The sequence below is a fragment of the Myxocyprinus asiaticus genome, chromosome 1 (assembly GCF_019703515.2).
Source record: "Myxocyprinus asiaticus isolate MX2 ecotype Aquarium Trade chromosome 1, UBuf_Myxa_2, whole genome shotgun sequence".
NCBI classification, from domain to species: domain Eukaryota; kingdom Metazoa; phylum Chordata; class Actinopteri; order Cypriniformes; family Catostomidae; genus Myxocyprinus; species Myxocyprinus asiaticus.
The window spans coordinates 48,473,139-48,494,580 of record NC_059344.1 but is presented as its reverse complement, the minus strand read 5'-3'; the positions used below and the strand labels follow the sequence as shown (position 1 = coordinate 48,494,580).

Genomic DNA, 21,442 nt, shown 5'->3' with positions numbered 1-21,442 from the left:
TATATACGGTATATATATATATATATATATATATATATATATATATATATATATATATATATATATATATATATATATATATATATATTTACATTATTTAAACAATTAAATCTTTAATACAATTATTGCTGTAAATTATGTACAGGTGTATATATATTTTTTTATAGTTAATAGTAATAATAACTTATTTACATATTTTAATAAACAAAAATTTATATGATTTAGACCCACTGTCCAAAGACTTTGGAAGAAAAAAAGAAACAGACTAATGAGACAAGAAACATTGCCTTTATTTACAACTTGTTAAAGATATTCATAGAAAAATAGAGGAAAAAGACAAATTGAAAAAGTATACACAAATTCAAGTTTGGTAAGCAAGTTGTACAATGTCTTTGAAACCAGACAGGGTTGCACAAATAAAAAGAGCTGGATGGTTTAATTTAATATGCACCCATATTCTTCTAAATCATACTCACAACTAACATAAAAGTTTTGTCAGGCCCTGCCTGTAGTTATTATTCCAATATAGTGCACACATTCATATTATATTTATCTAGGTTGTGTTTCATTTTCTTAAGATACTTCTTACACTTTATTTTCTCTGCACTCTGCAAGACTGTTTAATCTGTATCAAGGCTGGTTCATAATTTTAGTAATTTGATTTTTTCCCCCCTAATGCCATAATCTCTAACATGTTCAACAAAACAAAATAACTGAACACAAATCCATTGTGGATTGCAAGTGAAACATATTCTTAGATTTATATACATATATGTTTACTCATCAATCTTACATTTCTCACAGTTTCATGTGATGTGTACAGTATATTTTAGTGATAGCTACTAAATACAACCTGTTATAATCTATATAACCAAGTGAAATAAAAACATAATTTTTATAATTTTCATACTACACTTTAGTTTGTATGAATACCTAAAATATGACACAGTATATGTATTTATTTACACAAAGTGCAAGGAGGCACTTTAATGAGAAAATTTTGGTGCAAAAAGTGGAATGTTGCTCATGTTGCTATGAACGTAATCAAAGACTACCAAATAAATGTTGCAGATTTAATTGAGAATCTCAATTCTTTCATCTCTTTTCTGTTAGAGTAACACTTAACAACCTCAGCGCCAAACAATGTGAGGGCCTCGCTTATCAGCATGAAAATATAAATATTTAACAATCCATTCAACTGGACTTCATATCTGAGTTTCCAAGAAGGCTCCACAGGGAATCAAAGATTAGCAATCTATGATTAAAGAAAATGTGACTGCACCTGATGTTGGAGTCATACAGTCTGCTGTGATGTGCATTTTTTCTGCACATTCTGCAGTTTGTCTTCAAGGCAAGATTGAAATATAACAAATAAATACATAAATCAACAACTTAACAAAGCACACAGAATACAGACATAACCTAAACGCATGCTTAAGCATGCGGACGCATAGGGAAGTCCCCTCACTCAAACACAAAAACTTCTTTCAATTATAAACAAGTACACATGCCCAAACACACGCATGGACACATAAATGATTATGAAAAACGTGTTTCCCCTTATTCAGTCCACTATATAAGATTTTATAAGATGTTCTATGTAACCCAACAGTCCTTGCAGATAGACAACGGCACTCTCCTCAGTGTCATACTGCATATGTGATCGCTCCATGTAATTGGTGACGTGGCATTTACGTCGAGCAGCCTCTAAAAATAAGTGCCAGCATTTGGAGGCAAACCACTTCAGAACCTCTAAGTACTTTGGTAAGCTCTTATAAGAGGCTGATCTGGAGTGCCGCCACCAAGGGTTAATCCATCTAAGCCAAGCCAGTCAAAGGTATCTTTAGCAAACAAACTGCACTTCTCTCCTCCTGCAACTAGTAGTGCTCTACAGTCAGTTTGGCATCCCAGGCTGGGGCAAGCCACTTTGATACTACAAATATTGAGATTGTTAATGTGCTTTCATGCTGAGAATGCTCTCACCCAAAATAAAACTTTCAAAATGCTGCCAATTGTCAGTGCCTATACACTATGCCAGATGAACCCTAAGAGCACAAAATACTTCAAGCTAAATTCCCCCCCCCGCATGAATCAAGTGTACTGAGATTATCATTTATTTTATTTTTTTTAAATCAGTGCTTGTGCGTGTGAAAAGATATATGTTAACTTCTGACGGACAATATGCTTTGGTTTTCACCCGAAAGGATAAGCTTGTGGGACTCAGGATAAGGCGGAGCTGGATCTGTGTGCTGTGTTAGCCGCGTATCCATGGTTCCTCCTCAACAAGTGAGAAGTCCGCAGGGGAGCCATTTGAGGCCAAGGTTACCTGAAAGCAATTATCAGGGACAACTAACTGTTGGACCAAGGCACAGTAAAAATGCATTTACCGGTGCTAACTAAACTGTCTATGGTTTGGAGCAGAGAATCCAGGTAGTTTGAAATAACAGCACATTTTATATCCAAATTTACAGAAATGTACCCACCACAAGACAGATCAACTAATTAGCTGCAGCGGGATTCCTTACAGAATGCTGAAAGACTGAATACAGATAGAAAAAATCATTTTGATTATATATTATATATAAGTATATTTTCTTTGACATTTTCCTACTTCTCTGCCCAAAGCTGATCTTCTAAAGGGGTTGTGAAAAAGTGCCATGCTTGCTACCACACAGACCTATGCATATTTGAAACACAGGGTCAAAAAGTCTACTCAATTGCAGTGAAAAAATGGTATAAAGTTCACAAAAAAAGAGAAACGTACAACTGCTGCTGATGAAATGTTCAAGATTTGTTTTCTTGCTGGTGGAACAATCACTTTTCTTTCAAGCTTAAAGAAATAGCAGCCTTTGTCACCCAAATGAAGAAGATGGTAATCAAAAATTGGGTGCTCATTAATACACTGTAATATCGTCTCACTTTTCATTTTCAGATGAGATCAGCCAAAGCCAGCTTGGCCTTAATACTAATACAACATTTTAAAACTTTGGACATAGAACAGTTCTGTATATAATGCCAAATTGTTCCATCTCCAAACATTGAGGTGGATATGGATACACTTTTAAATCCTGTACAAAAACTGCTATTTCACCTAGCACCAGAACAAATAAATAAGATCATATTTATTTATTCCTTTATTTGGTTTCATCTCTGTGATATCTTATGCATTCACATAAAAAATGTCCATAATACAAAAAGGGTCAAAAAATCATAATGGATCATTCAGTGATAGGGAACGAAAATAAAGCATCTACATACACGTCTCTATGTCTGTGAGAGTGAAATGTACCTTGCAGTCATCTATTTGGATTGGTTGACAGGAGTTGCGAGATGAATATACACCATGGTTACTGTTATTCTCAAAAAAGGATTGTGTCTTGGCCATCTCAAAGTCTTCTTCAGGCCTCATTTGCTGGGCATCAAACGAGTCGAGCTCATCTTTGGAGAGGTGGTACACAATGCCCGCCCCATACGAATCACCAATAACATTGACCGATGTTCGGAAACGATCCCTGTTTGATAAGGTAAAAGGAAACAAAGACAGGTGCCACATCTCTCAACTTTAATGTACAGGTGCATCTCAATAAATTAGAATGTCGTGGAAAAGTTCATTTATTTCAGTAATTCAACTCAAATTGTGAAACTTGTGTATTAAATAAATTCAATGCACACAGACTGAAGTAGTTTAAGTCTTTGGTTCTTTTAATTGTGATGATTTTGGCTCACATTTAACAAAAACCCACCAATTCACTATCTCAAAAAATTAGAATATGGTGACATGCCAATCAGCTAATCAACTCAAAACACCTGCAAAGGTTTCCTGAGCCTTCAAAATGGTCTCTCAGTTTGGTTCACTAGGCTACACAATGATGGGGAAGACTGCTGATCTGACAGTTGTCCAGAAGACAATCATTGACACCCTTCACAAGGAGGGTAAGCCACAAACATTCATTGCCAAAGAAGCTGGCTGTTCACAGAGTGCTGTATCCAAGCATGTTAACAGAAAGTTGAGTGGAAGGAAAAAGTGTGGAAGAAAAAGATGCACAACCAACCGAGAGAACCGCAGCCTTATGAGAATTGTCAAGCAAAATCGATTCAAGAATTTGGGTGAACTTCACAAGGAATGGACTGAGGCTGGGGTCAAGGCATCAAGAGCCACCACACACAGACGTGTCAAGGAATTTGGCTACAGTTGTTGTATTCCTCTTGTTAAGCCACTCCTGAACCACAGACAACGTCAGAGGCATCTTACCTGGGCTAAGGAGAAGAAGAACTGGACTGTTGCCCAGTGTTCCAAAGTCCTCTTTTCAGATGAGAGCAAGTTTTGTATTTCATTTGGAAACCAAGGTCCTAGAGTCTGGAGGAAGGGTGGAGAAGCTCATAGCCCAAGTTGCTTGAAGTCCAGGGTTAAGTTTCCACAGTCTGTGATGATTTGGGGTGCAATGTCATCTGCTGGTGTTGGTCCATTGTATTTTTTGAAAACCAAAGTCACTGCACCCGTTTACCAAGACATTTTGGAGCACTTCATGCTTCCTTCTGCTGACCAGCTTTTTAAAGATGCTGATTTCATTTTCCAGCAGGATTTGGCACCTGCCCACACTGCCAAAAGCACCAAAAGTTGGTTAAATGACCATGGTGTTGGTGTGCTTGACTGGCCAGCAAACTCACCAGACCTGAACCCCATAGAGAATCTGTGGGTATTGTCAAGAGGAAAATGAGAAACAAGAGACCAAAAAATGCAGATGAGCTGAAGGCCACTGTCAAAGAAACCTGGGCTTCCATACCACCTCAGCATTGCCACAAACTGATCACCTCCATGCCACGCTGAATTGAGGCAGTAATTAAAGCAAAATGAGCCCCTACCAAGTATTGAGTACATATACAGTAAATGAACCTACTTTCCAGAAGGCCAACAATTCACTAAAAATGTTTTTTTTATTGGTCTTATGATGTATTCTAATTTTTTGAGATAGTGAATTGGTGGGTTTTTGTTAAATGTGAGTCAAAATCATCACAATTAAAAGAACCAAAGACTTAAACTACTTCAGTCTGTGTGCATTGAATTTATTTAATACACGAGTTTCACAATTTGAGTTGAATTACTGAAATAAATGAACTTTTCCACAACATTCTAATTTATTGAGATGCACCTGTATATACCATTAGGGCTTGTGCATCATCGAAAGCAAATGGCCAAACATGTCATGAAATTTACTTTACAGCAGAATTTTAAAGTTGCGACCATTTATGCTCTTGATTGAAAACATTACTTGAACTAAAAACTGTGGACCATTGAAACTGCAATTAAAAGAAGAGGTGGGCTTTACTTACAGTAGCCAGTCGACTGCTACCAGTAAACTGATGTCTGAAGTCGGTAATCCCACCGCAGTCAAGATCAGAAGCATAGTCACCAGACCAGCACTGGGAATACTGGCTGCTCCTACGCTGGCAAGGGTAGCTGTAAGACTATGCAAAAACACAGCAGGAAAAATGTATTTGATTACATAAGATTCCCATTATTACTTTGAAAGGGGAATAGTGTGATTTATTTTTATTATATATATTTTTACTCAATTTATAAAATAAATTATTATTATTAGATTTTTTTGTTCAATAATTTCCAACCAACCTAAGTTTGTTTGCCATTCTTAGCTGCTTTAAGCAGATCTCCCAGCCTGTCCTGCTAAAAAAATGCCCAAAACCTCTCTAAAACCATCCAATAGACTGACTAAGACCACCTTAGGCTGGTTTAAGCTATTTTTTCAACAGGGTTTATGTAGCCACTGGGCAACTGCCTGCTTTATGTTAGTATTTGTCAAGTGGTAAGTGAATCAGCAAATACGTGAATACAGCAAATACACCAGAATTTTATAAACTTTTTTGTATTTCACATTCAAATACATGTACTCCATATATCTGGACATTTTGGGCTTACCTGACAGTAACAATCTGACCAGGATCAAGTTCTATTCCATTCATCTGCGCAATAAAGATGGCCGCTACAGCCTCATAAAGTGCTGTACCATCCATGTTGATTGTTGCTCCAACAGGTAGTACAAATCGGGTCACTCTCTTGTCGATGCCCAAGTTTTCCTCCAGACAGCGAAAAGTAACAGGTAATGTGCCAGCACTGCAAAAGAAGAGACAAGCTCTTGTCATTATTCATAACCCAAATTAAAAGCAAACTTATATTTCAAGGCCCACATGACAATTTATTTATTTTTTTAAATCCAAAGGTCCAAAGACAATGTGCAATGATTAAGTAGAAAAAATATATTATTTACCTAGAGGCTGTTCCTAAAGCAGTGACCCAAGCCTGGAACATTCCCATAAAGAATGTGAATGGGTTTTTCCGAACAAATACAAAATATATTAATGGAAGGAACACGGCTCCGTGAATGATAAGTCCAACGATAACAGTGACCATGTACATTCCAAGTTGCCTTGCCACCACCTCCAGATCATTGATTGAAATTATTTTTCCGCAGATCAGACAGGCGATACCAATGGGGGAATACCTGTTAAAGAACAGAGACGTTCAGGTCAAGGGAAACTAATAGTTGGTAATAATCAGTAATTGAATGACAGGCAATAAAATGCGACAGACACTTGATTAGCAAGCCAGTTCTATACAGGTTGATGGCAGACAGTTACAATCACCATAATTTTCACCATACTTTATATATGTTACAGTTAATAAAACCGGTCAAAGTTGGATTGTCCACTCACAAATACATTACTAAAAGAGGAAAATGGAACTCATGTAAACTACTCTTGTCATTAATAATGATGAAAGCTGACCACATGATCATGCCGACAAGCTTCATGACGATCTCGTTTAGAACGTTGAAAAAGTCAACCATGAGTTTGGCCTTTTCTCCCATCTTTCCCATGCAAATCCCAAATGCAACAAAGAAGCCAATGATACCTATAAAAACACACATAGTCATCAAGTTTACATGCAGTTTTTAACTATATATTTATACACTCAGTGAGCACTTTATTAGGTACACCTACTTATTCATGAGATTATCTAATCAGCCAATTGTGTGGCAGCAGTGCAATGCATAAAATCATGCAAATACGGGTTAGGATCTTCAGTTAATGTTTACATCAACCATCAGAATGGGGGGAAAATGTGATCTCAGTGATTTTGATGGTGCCAAAAACAAAAAAGCCTCAGATTTCTGTTCTTGGATGACAGAAGTGGAACCCGACATGGTATTCGACTTTTGTAGACTATCTGCCCCAATGATCGACATGTTATGCATTCTGGATTCTTGTTTTTGGCACTATTCTGAGTAAACTCTAGAGACTGTTGTGCGTAAAAAAGATCCCAGGAGATCAGCAGTTACAGAAATACTCAAACCAGCCCATCTGGCACCAAAAATAATGCCATGGTCGAAATCACTGAGATGGCATTTTTACCCATTCTGATGGTTGATGTGAACATTAACTGAAGCTCCTGACCCGTATATAAATGATTTTATGCACTGCACTGCTGCCACACAATTGGCTGATAAGATAATCGCATTAATAAGTAGGTGTACAGGTGTACCTTATAAAGTGGTCACTGAGCATATATATATATTTTTCATATATCATAAAAATCAAAGGCATCTAATACGGTACCTAACACATTCATGCCACTCTTGAATTGAAGAGATTTCTTGATCACATATTTTGCTGCAGTCTTGGTGGCATTTCGTCCAAATCGTGTTGGAGTTGGAGGAGCTACTTCTACCTTGTTAGTAACAGTTTGGATCTACATAAAGAGAGAAATAATTTTTTTAATATTAATGAAAGACTAATGAGTGCTTTACAAATACAGGTTATGATTGTAGTGGTTGAAATTATTTTCATTATATCAGATATGAAACTGAATCCTCTGGGGTACAAACATTCGAAATAAAAAGAACACTGAAGTACACACCTGTTGAAAGCAAGCCTGGACAAGATTCTCTGGAAACAGATTTCTGATGAGATCGAAGAAGGCATCTAAACTGGAGACTTCATCATTTTTTTTCCCTTCGCCGAGGTTTGCCTTTAACTTTGGGTTACCAGGGTGGATGAGCAGTACCAAGACCACCCCCAGCACAGCAGCAATGATGGTGGTAGACATATAGTACACCATGGCCCTTGTGCCCAAGCGGCCACTGGACTTGGCATCCAACCCTGCTAACCCTACAAACACAGAACATTTTTTTTTCATTAAAATTGTATTACCATGCAATATCCCTGTATTTTCACATAAATGTTTGTCTACACTTGTAAATAAGAAATTTAGTTATATAAAATGTATATTTGTGGTTTCACACAGCAAAGCTTTTTCTTTAATTCTGTGGTTATTCTTCTTTTTTACAATCTTTCTTTTTTAAACAAATTACTGTTGCTGAGAATTAAAATTTAGATGCAGATTTTTTCTGTGACTAAATTTATTTAACTGCATTTTTAATTTCTCATTTTTTTAAATTTTTTTTGTACATTTTTTTTTTTTTTTTTAATTGTTGTTTGCTGGTATATTGATTTGAAAGGTTATCCAGCATCAGGGCCGTTTCTAGCTATAAGCTGTATAAACGGGCGCTTAGGGCCCCCGAGCCACCACGGGGCCCCGTAAAGCAAAGTCGTTTTTTTTTTTTTTTTTTTTCACATACAGTATATACTAAAAGCTGCCAGTAAGACTCAGACATCTGTTATGGCTCAATAAGACCAGTATAGGGGGCACACTTGTGGCCTGAGAGGGAAGGGAGAATATAATAATCCGAGGGGGTGATAGCGGGGGGCTTCCAAGTAGGATTTCGCTTAGGGCCCCCATATGTTCAGAAAAGGCCCTGTCCAGCATATATTATCAATATAACTGGGTAAAAATTAGTGTCATTGATTTGCTCTCACTATTGGAGGTGTTAAGCAAATTGTGTAGCAGTACCTGTGATCAAACTTGATATGATCAGAGGCAAAATCACCATTTTTAACATCCTCATGAGAATATCACCAGGGAAGGCAATAATCATAATGACATCGGCGGGAAGTGGGGATGCATACCGCAGTAGAATACCAGCTACGGAGCCTGTGATCACACCTGAAGTACAGACAGAGAACAGCCATTAACATCTTGGTATAGAAATGCATCGTTGCCACAAGAAACAAAATGTAAATTTTGTGAACTTTGACTTAGACATGAACTTTAATGGCAGTGATGTGTTGCCACTTCTTTAACAATGACAGATGTGGTTTAGTTGGTGAATGGTTATTGCTTGGTGGGTAAGGCTCTAAACCATAGGAAATTTACAAAGAGAGCCCATGTCACCGTTGTGCCCTTGAGCGATGCATTTTAGGTTGTTCCATGGAGCTATGCTAGTAGTAGTGTACTCTAATTTGCTTTGGTAGAGAACATGTGGAAAATTACAAATAACCAATAGCAAATATATTTCTGTGTATATAGCTTAGAAATGATGACAACAAGCCTTTTCATATTTTGATTTATTTATGGACTTCTTGTTAAGGGGTTCATAATCACTCTAAACCACTACAATAAGTAAATATAAAGAATCAATGGCAATGTTCCACTATTTGAGCACAACTTAGACATCTGTCTTTAGGTCATGTTGCTTGGATCAGAAATTAATAGCCAACTGAGTAAATATCAGTGTAAAATAGATAAATAAACAATGTCTTTTACTACTATTAAAATAACAATTTAAGGCCTTGATGCTCATTTCTTATAGCCAAATACAGAAGCAAAAAGAACCTTGATTAACAAATGGTGGTCTATTTCTTCAGACGCACATACCACATATGCTAAAAAGTCTACTGCAAATATTGCCTGCTAGGTGTTAAATGCCAGTTGCATGGAGTAACATGCAATATAAAAAATATTGTCAGCTTATTAACTAGTGAATTCAGTGCTTTAATCCAGTAACAGAGTGCAATAAATGGATATACTTTATTGCATGTTCTTTTGTGCCACTATCTTATGACACATCTCCACATAAATATTCATCACATCAGACATTAATTGATAGAACATACACTAGTAATTTTGCAAACATGCATAAAAACTGCAATAAACATCTAACTGAGAAAAAGGCTTACTGTTAGCTTGGATAGCTTGGAACCATCATGTTGTCAAATCTTTCATGCAATTAAATTAATTCTATCCATGCATATTTTACCGAAGTCACTAATGACTGCTGTTTCATTAGCAGACTTTCACCAAGGAGTAGCATACACCTCTAGTATTGCACAAACTACATGGTGTCTAAATGTATATATGTCACACACACTTAGACACACTCTAAAGTAACTTGCCAAGAACAGTGAGTGTTAGTAGCATGTTCTTCGTGATTTTGTCACAAATGCCTCCACACATGGGTTCCTCAGGTGGCGGAAGGGGATCCAAATGACTCTCGTGCATTTTGACCTCCACTTGCCTCTGCATTTTGTTGCCACTGGTGAAGAAAAGAATTGGCGCATGAGCTGTCTGTATATATAAGATCTGATTGAGGATCATCATCAGTACAGTATGGTACTAGCTTGTGTTTTCCCATGTCCTTCTGAGAATTACCAATTCAAACAAAATTCATTCATAAATCATGTAAAAAAAAAAAAAGAAAAGAAAAGAAAAAAAAAGAAATTGTTGTTGCTGTCAGCATGTGTGACCAAGATGTGTTTGTGTATGATATGTCCTGCTGACATTTTGACACAGCATGATAATGCTGTGCAAATAACCTGTATTTACATCTAAGGTTTTTAACTACATTGATTTTACAGATGCAATCAATCAAGAAAGCAAATGCACACTTCTTACTGAACAAAACAAAAAGGCATGTCTGGTTGGGTTTCTGAGTATTTGTCTAGATAGTAATATGTGTTCTATAAAATAGTAAATTCACTAACAGAAAGTACTAAAAAGCCCATATGTTATTACCATGGGTTTTGGACATTTACTGTCACAGCATGGCAGTAGGCTACCATGATATTCAAGTACCTTGGAGTACCATGTAAATACCATGGTACATGAATATTGTAATCATGTTATCAAAGTATTTTATTTTTATTTTATTTATTTTTTTGTACAGGCAAGAGGACTTGAGTGTAATCATGAGTTTGGAGATTTTTGTTTATATTGCATTATAATATCAGATATCAGCTTCCAAGTAATGGCCTTAAGATAACTTGTATTGATCATGTGGAAGTTTGAGTATACAGTATGTTTACATCAGTGGTACTGTGAATTAATTTTCCAGGAATTCCATGCTTTTAACACCTCTGGCACTCTGTCATTACCTTTAGTGTCTTCTACCAGCTGTCCACCAACTAGTACAGGTAGTCATCTCATGTCACATGACATTACAGTCGTTTAGCTTTACTGTTTGTGGTTTGGATTAAAAGGTTCTTAGAAGTCAGTCTTCCCTTCCCAACAGAGATAACCTTGATCGGTTACATAACCTCTAGGCTTGCAGTAATTAAGCACATACATGCAACTGTCCTGCAGAATGTTTTATGATGTCCAGTTGAGTATCAACCAAGTTGCATGTCTTGTCTAACAATGGTGTATACAGATGACTAGTAAGAAAAGGCAGTCTATTACAAATTAATTAACTATACCCATCTTTGGACCCGTACTGTCCAATGATCATTACCTGCATGGAAATATTAAATGAATTAGATTTCACTGCAAATTCTACATCCCCAACTTCCAAAACAAAATACTTAGAAAAGAAACACAATCTTTTCTAATGACATAAAATAATGTCCTGTATTGTTTGTGTACATTGTGAACTCTCAGAGTAGCAGGGCTCAGGCTCATCTGAACAAGATTAAAGAGCTGAAAGATGCCAAGGAAATCAGTGGCTGTCTGATACACACAGCTTCAGCCCTATTGAGACATAAGCCTGGTAACTGGATAATTTTAGCCATTCGAGCAGCTAATTGAGTTGCACAACAGTAGCGAATATGTTGGAAAAGTCAAGGTGTCAATTAATGTTTGTGTTTGACATGGTAAATAATAGCATATCTAACTCTCCAAAAAGATTTGATTGGTAATTGCTTAGTTCTGACAACAAAATGTATTGCGTAGACCTAAACATTATATTATTGTGTGAAAATGCTGTAGATACCATAAAAGTAAAAGGGCAATGCATTGAATAAAACAAACTTGATTCCAATGCCATTAGATCTATTACCAAGGTCCTTTGTATCTATTACAAAGTAAATCTCATTGACATGAACGGGCGGGTGACAAAATGAGTTTGTAAATTATTTCTAGATTAAGTGCTTGGCAATTGTATCCCTTTAGAAATCAGTTCATTTATAGTATTTAATTAACTGAAGCAATAATATTAAAGAAATGTACAGGCATTTGCTGCAACCACCTGCAGAATCCATAATCTTATCACAAACAAAAGAAAGTTAAATAAACAAATAGCTTTGCAAACCAAATGTAATAATGAAGCTCAAATCCCCATTACATCAAAGCTATTCAAAATTTCCAAAACAAAAACAGCAACAATGCAAGAGCAATCAAGAAGGTCTTGAGAAAAATATCCTGAGAGGCTTTTCATCAATCCACCTTACCTGTTGTAGAGCAGTTATTGACAGGGAATGGCTTCACAGCAGTTTGCTATACAGCCATGAGCTATACAAATGGCTTTGAATGATAAACAGTCAATCTACAATTTATCCATCAGGGAATCCGGTCCAGGTCATTAGAAATTTCAATAAAAACTCCAAGCACCGGATGGACAGCAGTACAATAAGTGATGGCTCTAATGCAATCACACTGACAGACAAAACATTCCAGATTCAATCCTCTCTCTATGAATTGGTCTTATCCCACCATTAGTGCTAGTGAAATGGACGAAGAGGTGCTGCTAAGGGCTCCCCGGGGCAACAGAAGGGAGGAGTCTAGCACCCAGATTACAGTATGTGTAAGTAGTAGCTTATATGCTTGAGACTTCTCGTCATCTCTCTCTCTCTCTCTCTCTCTCTCTCTCTCTCTCTCTCTCTCTCTCTCTCTCTCTCAATTTTCAATTTCAATTTCAATTTTAAAGTACTTTATCTCTCTCTCTCTCTCTCTCTCTCTCTCTCTCTCTCTCTCTCTCTCTCTCTCTCTCTCTCTCACTCTCTCTCACTCACTCATTGTTTCACCCCCTCCATCAACCCACCAGGGTCTGATCTTCTCTATTGAGCTCTGAAATGAGCTTTTCCTTGAAATCTTTCATGGAGTCATAATAGTGTGCACGTTGCTTCATTTAAGGGAAACACAATCTTACCCTGTGATGACCTTACAGTTGCATGCAAACGCAGGTCCAACATGACAGAAATAGGCAGGGACTTCTCATGACCTCTAAGCGCTGACACTTCAGGCTTTTGTTCATGTCCATCCAATCAGAACAGAGAACTAACAGCGGCATGAGAACCGAGGCCTTCTCAGAGATGTTTCATGTTTATGACGCAGCAAACAATCTACTTACATAAAACCAAACCAACTGCACTAAGAAATTTACAATAATCAGTGTTGACAAAACAATGGCTATATGCAGTTGTATCCAATGACACAAGATACTAACACTGCATCCTTAGTTTAAATCTATCTTTAGTGAACCTGTTGGTCAGCCACTTGCCTAACAGAGTTCTAAAAATGTGTTTTGTGAAAGCAAAGAGTGTGGTGTGTTGCCACATGCAGGGAACGTGCATAGGCACATGGTGTCACATCTGCTGTCCAGCACACTCTTCAAGCTCATCCACCTGACTCCAGTCTCCATGCTTAGCAGACAGGTGTCTATAATTAACTAATCTGTTCTGAGCCTCCCTAATCCCACATACATAGACATTGTTTACACACACACATATTGTACACATACATACTCGGGTGAGAGTACATTATGTACACACACTTTCACTTTCAAGCTTTACATGTATTATGATATACAGACAAAATGTACATTCCTATATGGTACACAGCATTGCATAGGAAATCTATGGTTTTAAAATCACTTTAATTATGTGACCTTGCGTTCATGCAATAACATGCATTCTCTAAAACTATTTTAAATGCAAAAATGCAAAAATTGTCAATACAAGAACTTCAAAAAATGATCAGAATATTGCAATCAAAAGGACACAAACCCTAAAGATTACCAAGAGCTCTGGTGTATGTGTGCAAATAAACTACAACTCCCAAGACTTATATAGCTTGAATACTGTAAGTTACAACACAAACACGTGGTGGCTCATATGTGTGATGTCTGTGTGTTGTCCACCTGATACAGATATTTTCCACCTTATAGTGAAAGGTTTTGAACACTTTTTGAACACTTGAATGCGTTTAATTACGGTAAAAAAAAAAAAAAAAGTACTGTATATCATTCAAATAGTCTCAAAATATGTAGGTGGTTTATATTCAAATCCAAATTTAATGGGCTTCCTCTATTGCCACACTGGTATCAGAGGACCTAATAGTGGATCACTTATATGAACGAGTAAACATACTGTATAATATCCTTGACAGCAACACAAAGGTCAGTGGTCAGAGATGTGAAACCGGCTCATTCATGGATTGCAAAGTGCTGATGCATCAAGTGGGCATAATCAAAAAGTGAACTACATGCAAATTTGCCAACTTGAATAAGAATTGGCTTATGTTACAGAAGCCCAATGATGCAAAAATTTTAAATGAGTATATAAGTGTGTAATTGAATACGTTTTTCAATGCATTATGCATGAATTGTTGTACATTCTAAATCATTTAATAATAATTTATTTAAAAATAAAAAGTCATAATTTAACTTTCAGCAATTACTTATTTAGGTGATTCAGGTGATTTAGGTGAAACCATTCCCACATCCCAATCAGCTGAGTACAAAACGGCACCCCACAGTGTCATTTTACAAAAGAGTAAGCAATGAGTAAGCTGATACCACCTTAACTCATTATTGTAATGCAAATTAGTGACTCACCTTAGAGCTGGAAGTGCAGGTGTACAGAATGCAGATGTACAGAAAGGTCTTTTCAAGTTTAATCTTTTGGAGGAAGCAGAATATCACTGTTAAAAAAACAAACAAAAAAAAATCGTGTTTGATTGTTCCTCAGATTATATCAAAAGAGAAAAAAAAGTTATTTAAACAGACAAGCCTAGAAACCTTAGGCGTAAACATGCAGCTTTGCCTAGACTTGATCAGCTTCAAGAGAAGTGTTTTATAACTCCCTTTCACTATTAACATGAAACAGACTCTGTAAATACAACACTTCCTAATACTCTCACACAAGCACACGTACAAGCAGCCATGCGCACAGACATAAGGTCAGGATCCTACCCTGCAGGTCATAAGTAGTAACAGATTAGCAAGCTTCTGCACCCTCTATTTTCAGATGCACGACATCACAGAAGAGCATGAAAATGGAACACAACTCTAGTTTCAAAGGAGATACCCAGCATCAAGATGCTTTGATATTGTGCATGAAATTTTAGTCATCCTAAATAGTCCACACAGAATTGTTAAAGTATCATTATATCAGTATATCTGATACAAAAATAATAAATACATAAAATTGTATGCTCTCAACAAGTAGAAATCAAAATTTGTTTAATCGCATTAGCCCCTATACCACATTGGTGTGGCATAGTGGCTAACACAGCTAACACTCAAATTTGGCCCATGCTCCATACGGACCCTAAAGTGGTAATAGATTATCCTTAAAGCTGACACACAAATCAATATTCTATTTATTATTCTGGATCATTAAACAGTAACCTAAAATACATAAATCTTTTAACATGGTTACAGGCCTAAGATATGAATGTAAATGCGCAATTGTAGCCTAGTGACAACAGCAAACAATCCGTGTTCGCATTTCACATTTGTTTAAACTGTTTGGTTACACGTGTGTGTTTGCATGCTATTCTAACTGTATAAATGTGTCAGTAATCTCACAGTGAATTCGGAAAGAGTAGGTTGTATGAGGCGGCGTATAGGGTGTAAATCAAACTTATGCAAGCATATATGAAACACTTGCATATGCACTCACACGTCATTTTTATATCACCAGAACTTGAATTTGAAAAAGCCTCCGAATTCATGATCTTGAAAAAAGACTGGGTGTCATTTGATGTTATCGAAAAATTTTGCTGTTAATTTTTAATATTTGAAAATATTTTGTGTGAATTCACCAATTTTATTATTAGTTTTTATTATTCAAGGTGTGTATTTCAAGTCGTGAAATTCAGGTCTCAATATTCAGGTTGTGGAATACAGGTTGAGAAATTCAGGTGGCAAAATTCAAGGATGACATCCGAGAATGCAAGGAAGAGCAAACGAACGTCGATGTAATCAATCTCTCTCTTGGACAATTGCAAAGCGATGGAAACAGTAAAAAGTAATTTTAAATGAATTAATGAATATATACAGTATATTATACATAGAGTATATAGTAGTAAATATATATATATAGCCTACATTTATAATAGCAAAACGTCTTTTCTTTGCTCCTTGGCAATTCACATTGAACGAATCTGCTGAAAAGGCAATTCAAATCATTCACATGCACGCATACATGACCAGAGAACACGATCCACGGTTGATCCATAACACCGGCCAATCTCAGCGGTACACCACCGTAAACATCTCTCATTCAGAAGTTTCAAATGTTTTTGTATTGTTTTGTGGTCTGATTAAAATAAAAAACGTCTGTGATGATCACGTCTGTATGAATGTAAAAGCTGCTTTTAAGTCATGAGGAACACACAAAAAGCGAAAGCAACCGAGGCAGTGTTTATGACTGTTTACATTGTAGTCTGGCAGTGTGAATAAAGTCTGTGCTTCATAATCTTATGTGTTGTTTATTGACCAACATTAGTATATACACATTATTATTATAATGTGTTACAATCATGACAAACCATAGTCTGGGTGTTATGAAATTATACATGAATGAACATATGAATATATGTACTGTATTTGATACATTCACAGATAACTGAAATGTCTAAATACAGAAGAAACATACAAGTGTTATATCTCTGTTCTCCCCCTTCATCGCTGCTTGACTTGGATGAAATGAAGCTGTGTCACCTGAAAAATAAAACTTTAATAATAAAACAAAAAAGTAAATGTTGGCTCTGCTAAGTAAACAACAATAACACTTTCAAGATTTATAAATAGAAACAAAAAATGTGCAGGCTTTTGTCACATCCCACAGTGCAGCACACTGTCTGAAAGTAAATGGAATTTTGGTCACAAAGGCAGCGTGATCATACAGTGATGTCACATGTAACAGGTCAATATGCTCATGCATTACCGTAAATTATTATTTTTTTGGTATATGCACGAACTGAGTGTATAGGAATTCAATATAATAATACCTGATTAATAATAGCTACAGGAAATGACAAAGAATACTTTATAGGCCTCTGTATTATTATTATTATGTTTGTGTGTGTGTGTGTGTGTGTGTGTGCGTGTGTGTGTGTGTGTGTGTACAGGTTTAACCTCTGTTGTGGGGATCAAATGTCTCCACAAGGATAGTAAAACCTGAGATCACCTACATTGTGGGGACCAGCCAGCGGACCCCATAAGGGAAATGGCATATTAAATTATGTTTTTCTGAAAATGTAAAAACGCAAAAAGGTTTCTGTGAGGGTTAGGTTTAGGGGTAGGGTTAGGGTTAGGGGATAGAATCTATAGTTCATACAGTATAAAAATCATTATGTCTATGGAGATTCCTCATAAGGATAGCTACACCAACATGAGTGTGTGTGTGTGTGTGTATGTGTGTGTGTGTGTGTGTGTGTGTGTGTGTGTGTGTGTGTGTGTGTGTGTGTGTGTGTGTGTGATTGTTAATCCATAAAAGAAAATGTGAGGAAGAAAAAGACTGACATTTAAGGTTAAATGACTCGTGTAATGAACACTTTTGATCTTTCACGCATGCATTACATGCAAAACAAAAGAAACTACAATGGAATACTGCTGTCTAATTTTAGTAAGGGCATATTACAGAACACTTCTCTAAAGTATATAGATGAAGCCCAGATTTGTATTATCATGAAGGTAACATGGTCTGCCTGAAAATAAACATAATAAATAAGACACTGACAAATCATCAATAGTCTACATATGTAATACATATGAGGTTAGACTATCCAGAATTTTGATAAAAATATTAAAAAGCGAGATTAAACAATTAGGAACAGAATGTGTGTTGTACATTCGAAGTTCACTATATTTTCATTCAGCACTAGTACAAATGTGCAAGAGAAAGTGAAATATAATTATAATAAATATTATCAAACAGCCAAGACATGCAACACACTTATGAAACAGGTAAAGGCGGCTGTTGTTTCAGTCAGCCATAGGTCTGTATTATTTCACTTATTTACAGTAACAACAAGAGGTAGCAATATACCCGTTTCATGTTACCTTGGATGTAATGATAAAACACACTCTGTTGTTCTCTGAAGGCAGAGAAACTAATTTAAAATATATATACAGTATGTGCAAAAGTCTTAGGCACATAAGATGTTTCACAAATGCATTTGTCTTAAGATGGTTATTTATATCTTCAGCTTTAGTGTGTCAATAGGAAATATAAATGTTAGACTCCCAAACAGATGTCATGGCCCTCACAAAGCCCCCCACTGAACATCGTGTCTGTCTGTGATTACATGAAGAGACAGAAGCAATTGAGACAGCATAAATAGATAGAAGAACTGTGGCAAATTCTCCAAGAAGCTTGGAACATCCTATCTGTCAACAACCAAGAAAAACTGTGTTCAGGTGTACATAGGAGAATTGGTGCTGTTTTAAAGGCAAAGGTGGTCACACCGAATATTGATTTAACTTTTTTACTGGACTTTGTATGACATTAAGTGATAAATGAAAACTATTTATTTCATTATTTTTGAAGACATCCACACTATGCAAAATTTTTCACAAGTGCCTAAAACTTTTGCACAGTACTATATATATATATATATATATATATATATATATATATATATATATATATATATATATATATATACACACACACTGATCAGCCACAACATTAAAACCACCTGCCTAATATTGTGTAAGTCCCCCTCATGCCGCCGAAACAGCGCCAACCCGCATCTCAGTATAGCGTTCTGGGATGCTATTCTTCTCACCACAATTGTACAGAGCGGTTATCTGAGTTTCCGTAGACTTTGTCAGTTTGAACCAGTCTGGCTATTCTCTGTTGACCTCTCTCATCAACGAGGCATTTTAGTCCACAGAACTGCCACTCACTGGATGTTTTTTATTTTTGGCACCATTCGGAGTAAATTCTAGAGACTGTTGTGTGTGAAAATCCCAGGAGATCAGCAGTTACAGAAATACTCAAAGCAGCCCGTCTGGCAACAACAATTATCCATGCGATTATCTAATCAGCCAATCGTGTGGCAGCAGTGCAGTGCATAAAATCACGCAGATACAGGTCAGGAGCTTCAGTTAATGTTCACATCAACCATCAGAATGGGGAAAAAATGTGATCTCAGTGATTTGGACCGTGGCATGATTGTTGGTGCCAGATGTATAGCATCTCAGAAGAATATTCTGAGATGCGGGTTGGTCATGTTTTGGCGGCATGAGGGGGACCTACACAATATTAGGCAGGTGGTTTTAATGTTGTGGCTGATCGGTGTATGTATATATCCAATCAACTGAATTTACCACAGGTGGACTCCAATCAAGTTGTAGAAACATCTCAAGGATGATCAGTGGAAACAGGATGCACCTGAGCTCAATTTTGAGTGTCATGGCAAAGGCTGTGAATACTTATGTACATGTGATTTTTTTTAAAATTTATTTTTTTTATTTTTTTTATACATTTGCAAAGATTTCAAACAAACTTCTTTCATGTTGTCATTATGGGGTATTGTTTGTAGAATTTTGAGGAAACTAATGAATTTAATCCATTTTGGAATAAGGCTGTAATATAACAAAATGTGGAAAAAGTGAAGCGCTGTGAATACTTTCCGGATGCACTGTATATATATATATATATATATATATATATATATATATATATATATATATATATATATATATATATATATATATATATATATATATATATATATAGTTATATAAATGTTCAACCATTTTTGATCTCACAACCGTTTAACAGATGTATAGAAATATATCTTTTTATTTTTAGATTTATTATTTAATACTTCTCAACAACAAATTTATTATTAAAATTTTTTTGCAGACTTGCAGTTAAAAAGAGGTAATTTGATTATTTGTTTCCATTTGTAAATGTCCTTTGCCCATATCATTATGAAATAAGGTTCTTGATGAAACTTGCTGTTAGGTGAAGGATCCAATTTACTGATTAAGTTGATCTTTTCTAAAAAACACATTAATGAAACATTATAATATGTATCCCTAAAGTATACCTTTTTGTGTTTTCACAGTGTTGTTGTCACAGTTGTTTAATATTACTTTTTTGAGCTGTTTCCATCTCTTAGTGATTGTCTGAGGGAGATGGATTACATCAACGTTTGTTTGCTCTTCCTTGCATGTCATCCTCGAATTTTGCCACCTGAATTTCTCAACCCGTATTAAACAACCTGAATAGTGAGACCTGAATTTCATGACCTGAAACCCACCACTTTAATAATAAAAACTTGAATTTCACAAACTGAATTTTTTTTAGGTGAATTCACACAAAATATTTTCAAATATTTAAAATTAACAGCAAAATTTTTCGATAGCATCAAATTACACCCAGTCTTTTTTCAATATGAAATATGAATTTAGAGGCTTTTTCAAATTCAAGTTCTGGTGATATAAAAATGACGCCATACACGTACATGTATACTATGGAATGCTCAAACAAATACATATGAAATGTTTGCACTCACCAATGTGAAATGCAGCTTAATACACCTAATGTCACGGATCCATCAGGCTCTTGCTCTCTCTCTCCCTCACTGCCGACACACTCCGCTCACTCTCCCCTGAGTGTTGATTACGCACCTGCACATCATTAGGGGCTAATCAAGGACTGCATATATACCTTACTTTCACTCACTCTCTTAGTCTGTTCTCATTGTTAGTATCTCAGAGACTCCAGATCTCTCGTCTATGTTCTACCTGTGACTACAGACTCCCTAGTTTGTTTTTACTTACCTGGTTATACTTACTGTGTTTAGTGTTCTCCTCGTCTGATGTTGGTGTCATTTATCCCCACGCTCATTCCCCAGCACTGGGACTCTCCTGTATTGTTTACGTTCCTGGCTAAAATCAAAGGACTGTTGTGGGTTTCACCTTTCATCTGTACATCGCTAATATACCCTGCCTGGATACTTCTCACCTTCTGTTTACATCTCAACTGTTTCTGGATTCTCACCTGTTGTTTACATTGCTGCTTCATATAATCTGTTCAATAAAATCCTGCAATTGAGTTCATATCTCTGTCT

The 21,442-nt window shown here is 36.1% G+C and overlaps 1 protein-coding gene across 6 annotated transcripts; it reads right to left on the bottom strand.

Moving 5' to 3' along the window:
- Positions 1-160: 160 nt before the first annotated feature.
- slc1a2a (solute carrier family 1 member 2a) lies at positions 161-20,999 on the bottom strand. Of its 6 annotated transcripts, none has more exons than XM_051683287.1 (12): positions 20,885-20,999; positions 14,961-15,023; positions 10,309-10,448; positions 8,927-9,079; positions 7,934-8,184; positions 7,633-7,765; positions 6,802-6,928; positions 6,285-6,518; positions 5,936-6,130; positions 5,332-5,466; positions 3,290-3,512; positions 161-2,326 (listed from the first exon to the last, which is right to left on the bottom strand). In XM_051683287.1, exons 3-12 carry the CDS (start codon positions 10,436-10,438, stop codon positions 2,255-2,257), a joined length of 1,653 nt encoding a protein of 550 aa, XP_051539247.1. In that variant the 5' UTR covers positions 10,439-10,448; positions 14,961-15,023; positions 20,885-20,999; the 3' UTR covers positions 161-2,254. The 6 variants fall into 6 exon arrangements, 5 of the variants coding, with proteins under 5 accessions (XP_051539247.1, XP_051539164.1, XP_051539463.1 ...); XM_051683204.1 differs by lacking the exon at positions 20,885-20,999 and adding an exon at positions 15,144-15,286 and having other exon boundaries at positions 14,961-15,046; XM_051683503.1 differs by lacking the exons at positions 14,961-15,023; positions 20,885-20,999 and adding exons at positions 2,484-2,539; positions 12,577-12,830.
- Positions 21,000-21,442: the final 443 nt, after the last annotated feature.

Excerpts from the sequence above, each read along its gene's own strand:
- slc1a2a (XM_051683287.1), bottom strand. The coding sequence starts at position 10,438 with ATGCAGAGGCAAGTGGAGGTCAAAATGCACGAGAGTCATTTGGATCCC. Across the intron at positions 6,519-6,801 it reads CTTGTCGGCATGATCATGTG|GTATTCCCCCATTGGTATCG; the intron begins GTCAGCTTTCAT and ends GTTCTTTAACAG. Across the intron at positions 5,467-5,935 it reads GGTCAGATTGTTACTGTCAG|TCTTACAGCTACCCTTGCCA; the intron begins GTAAGCCCAAAA and ends GTTTTTGCATAG.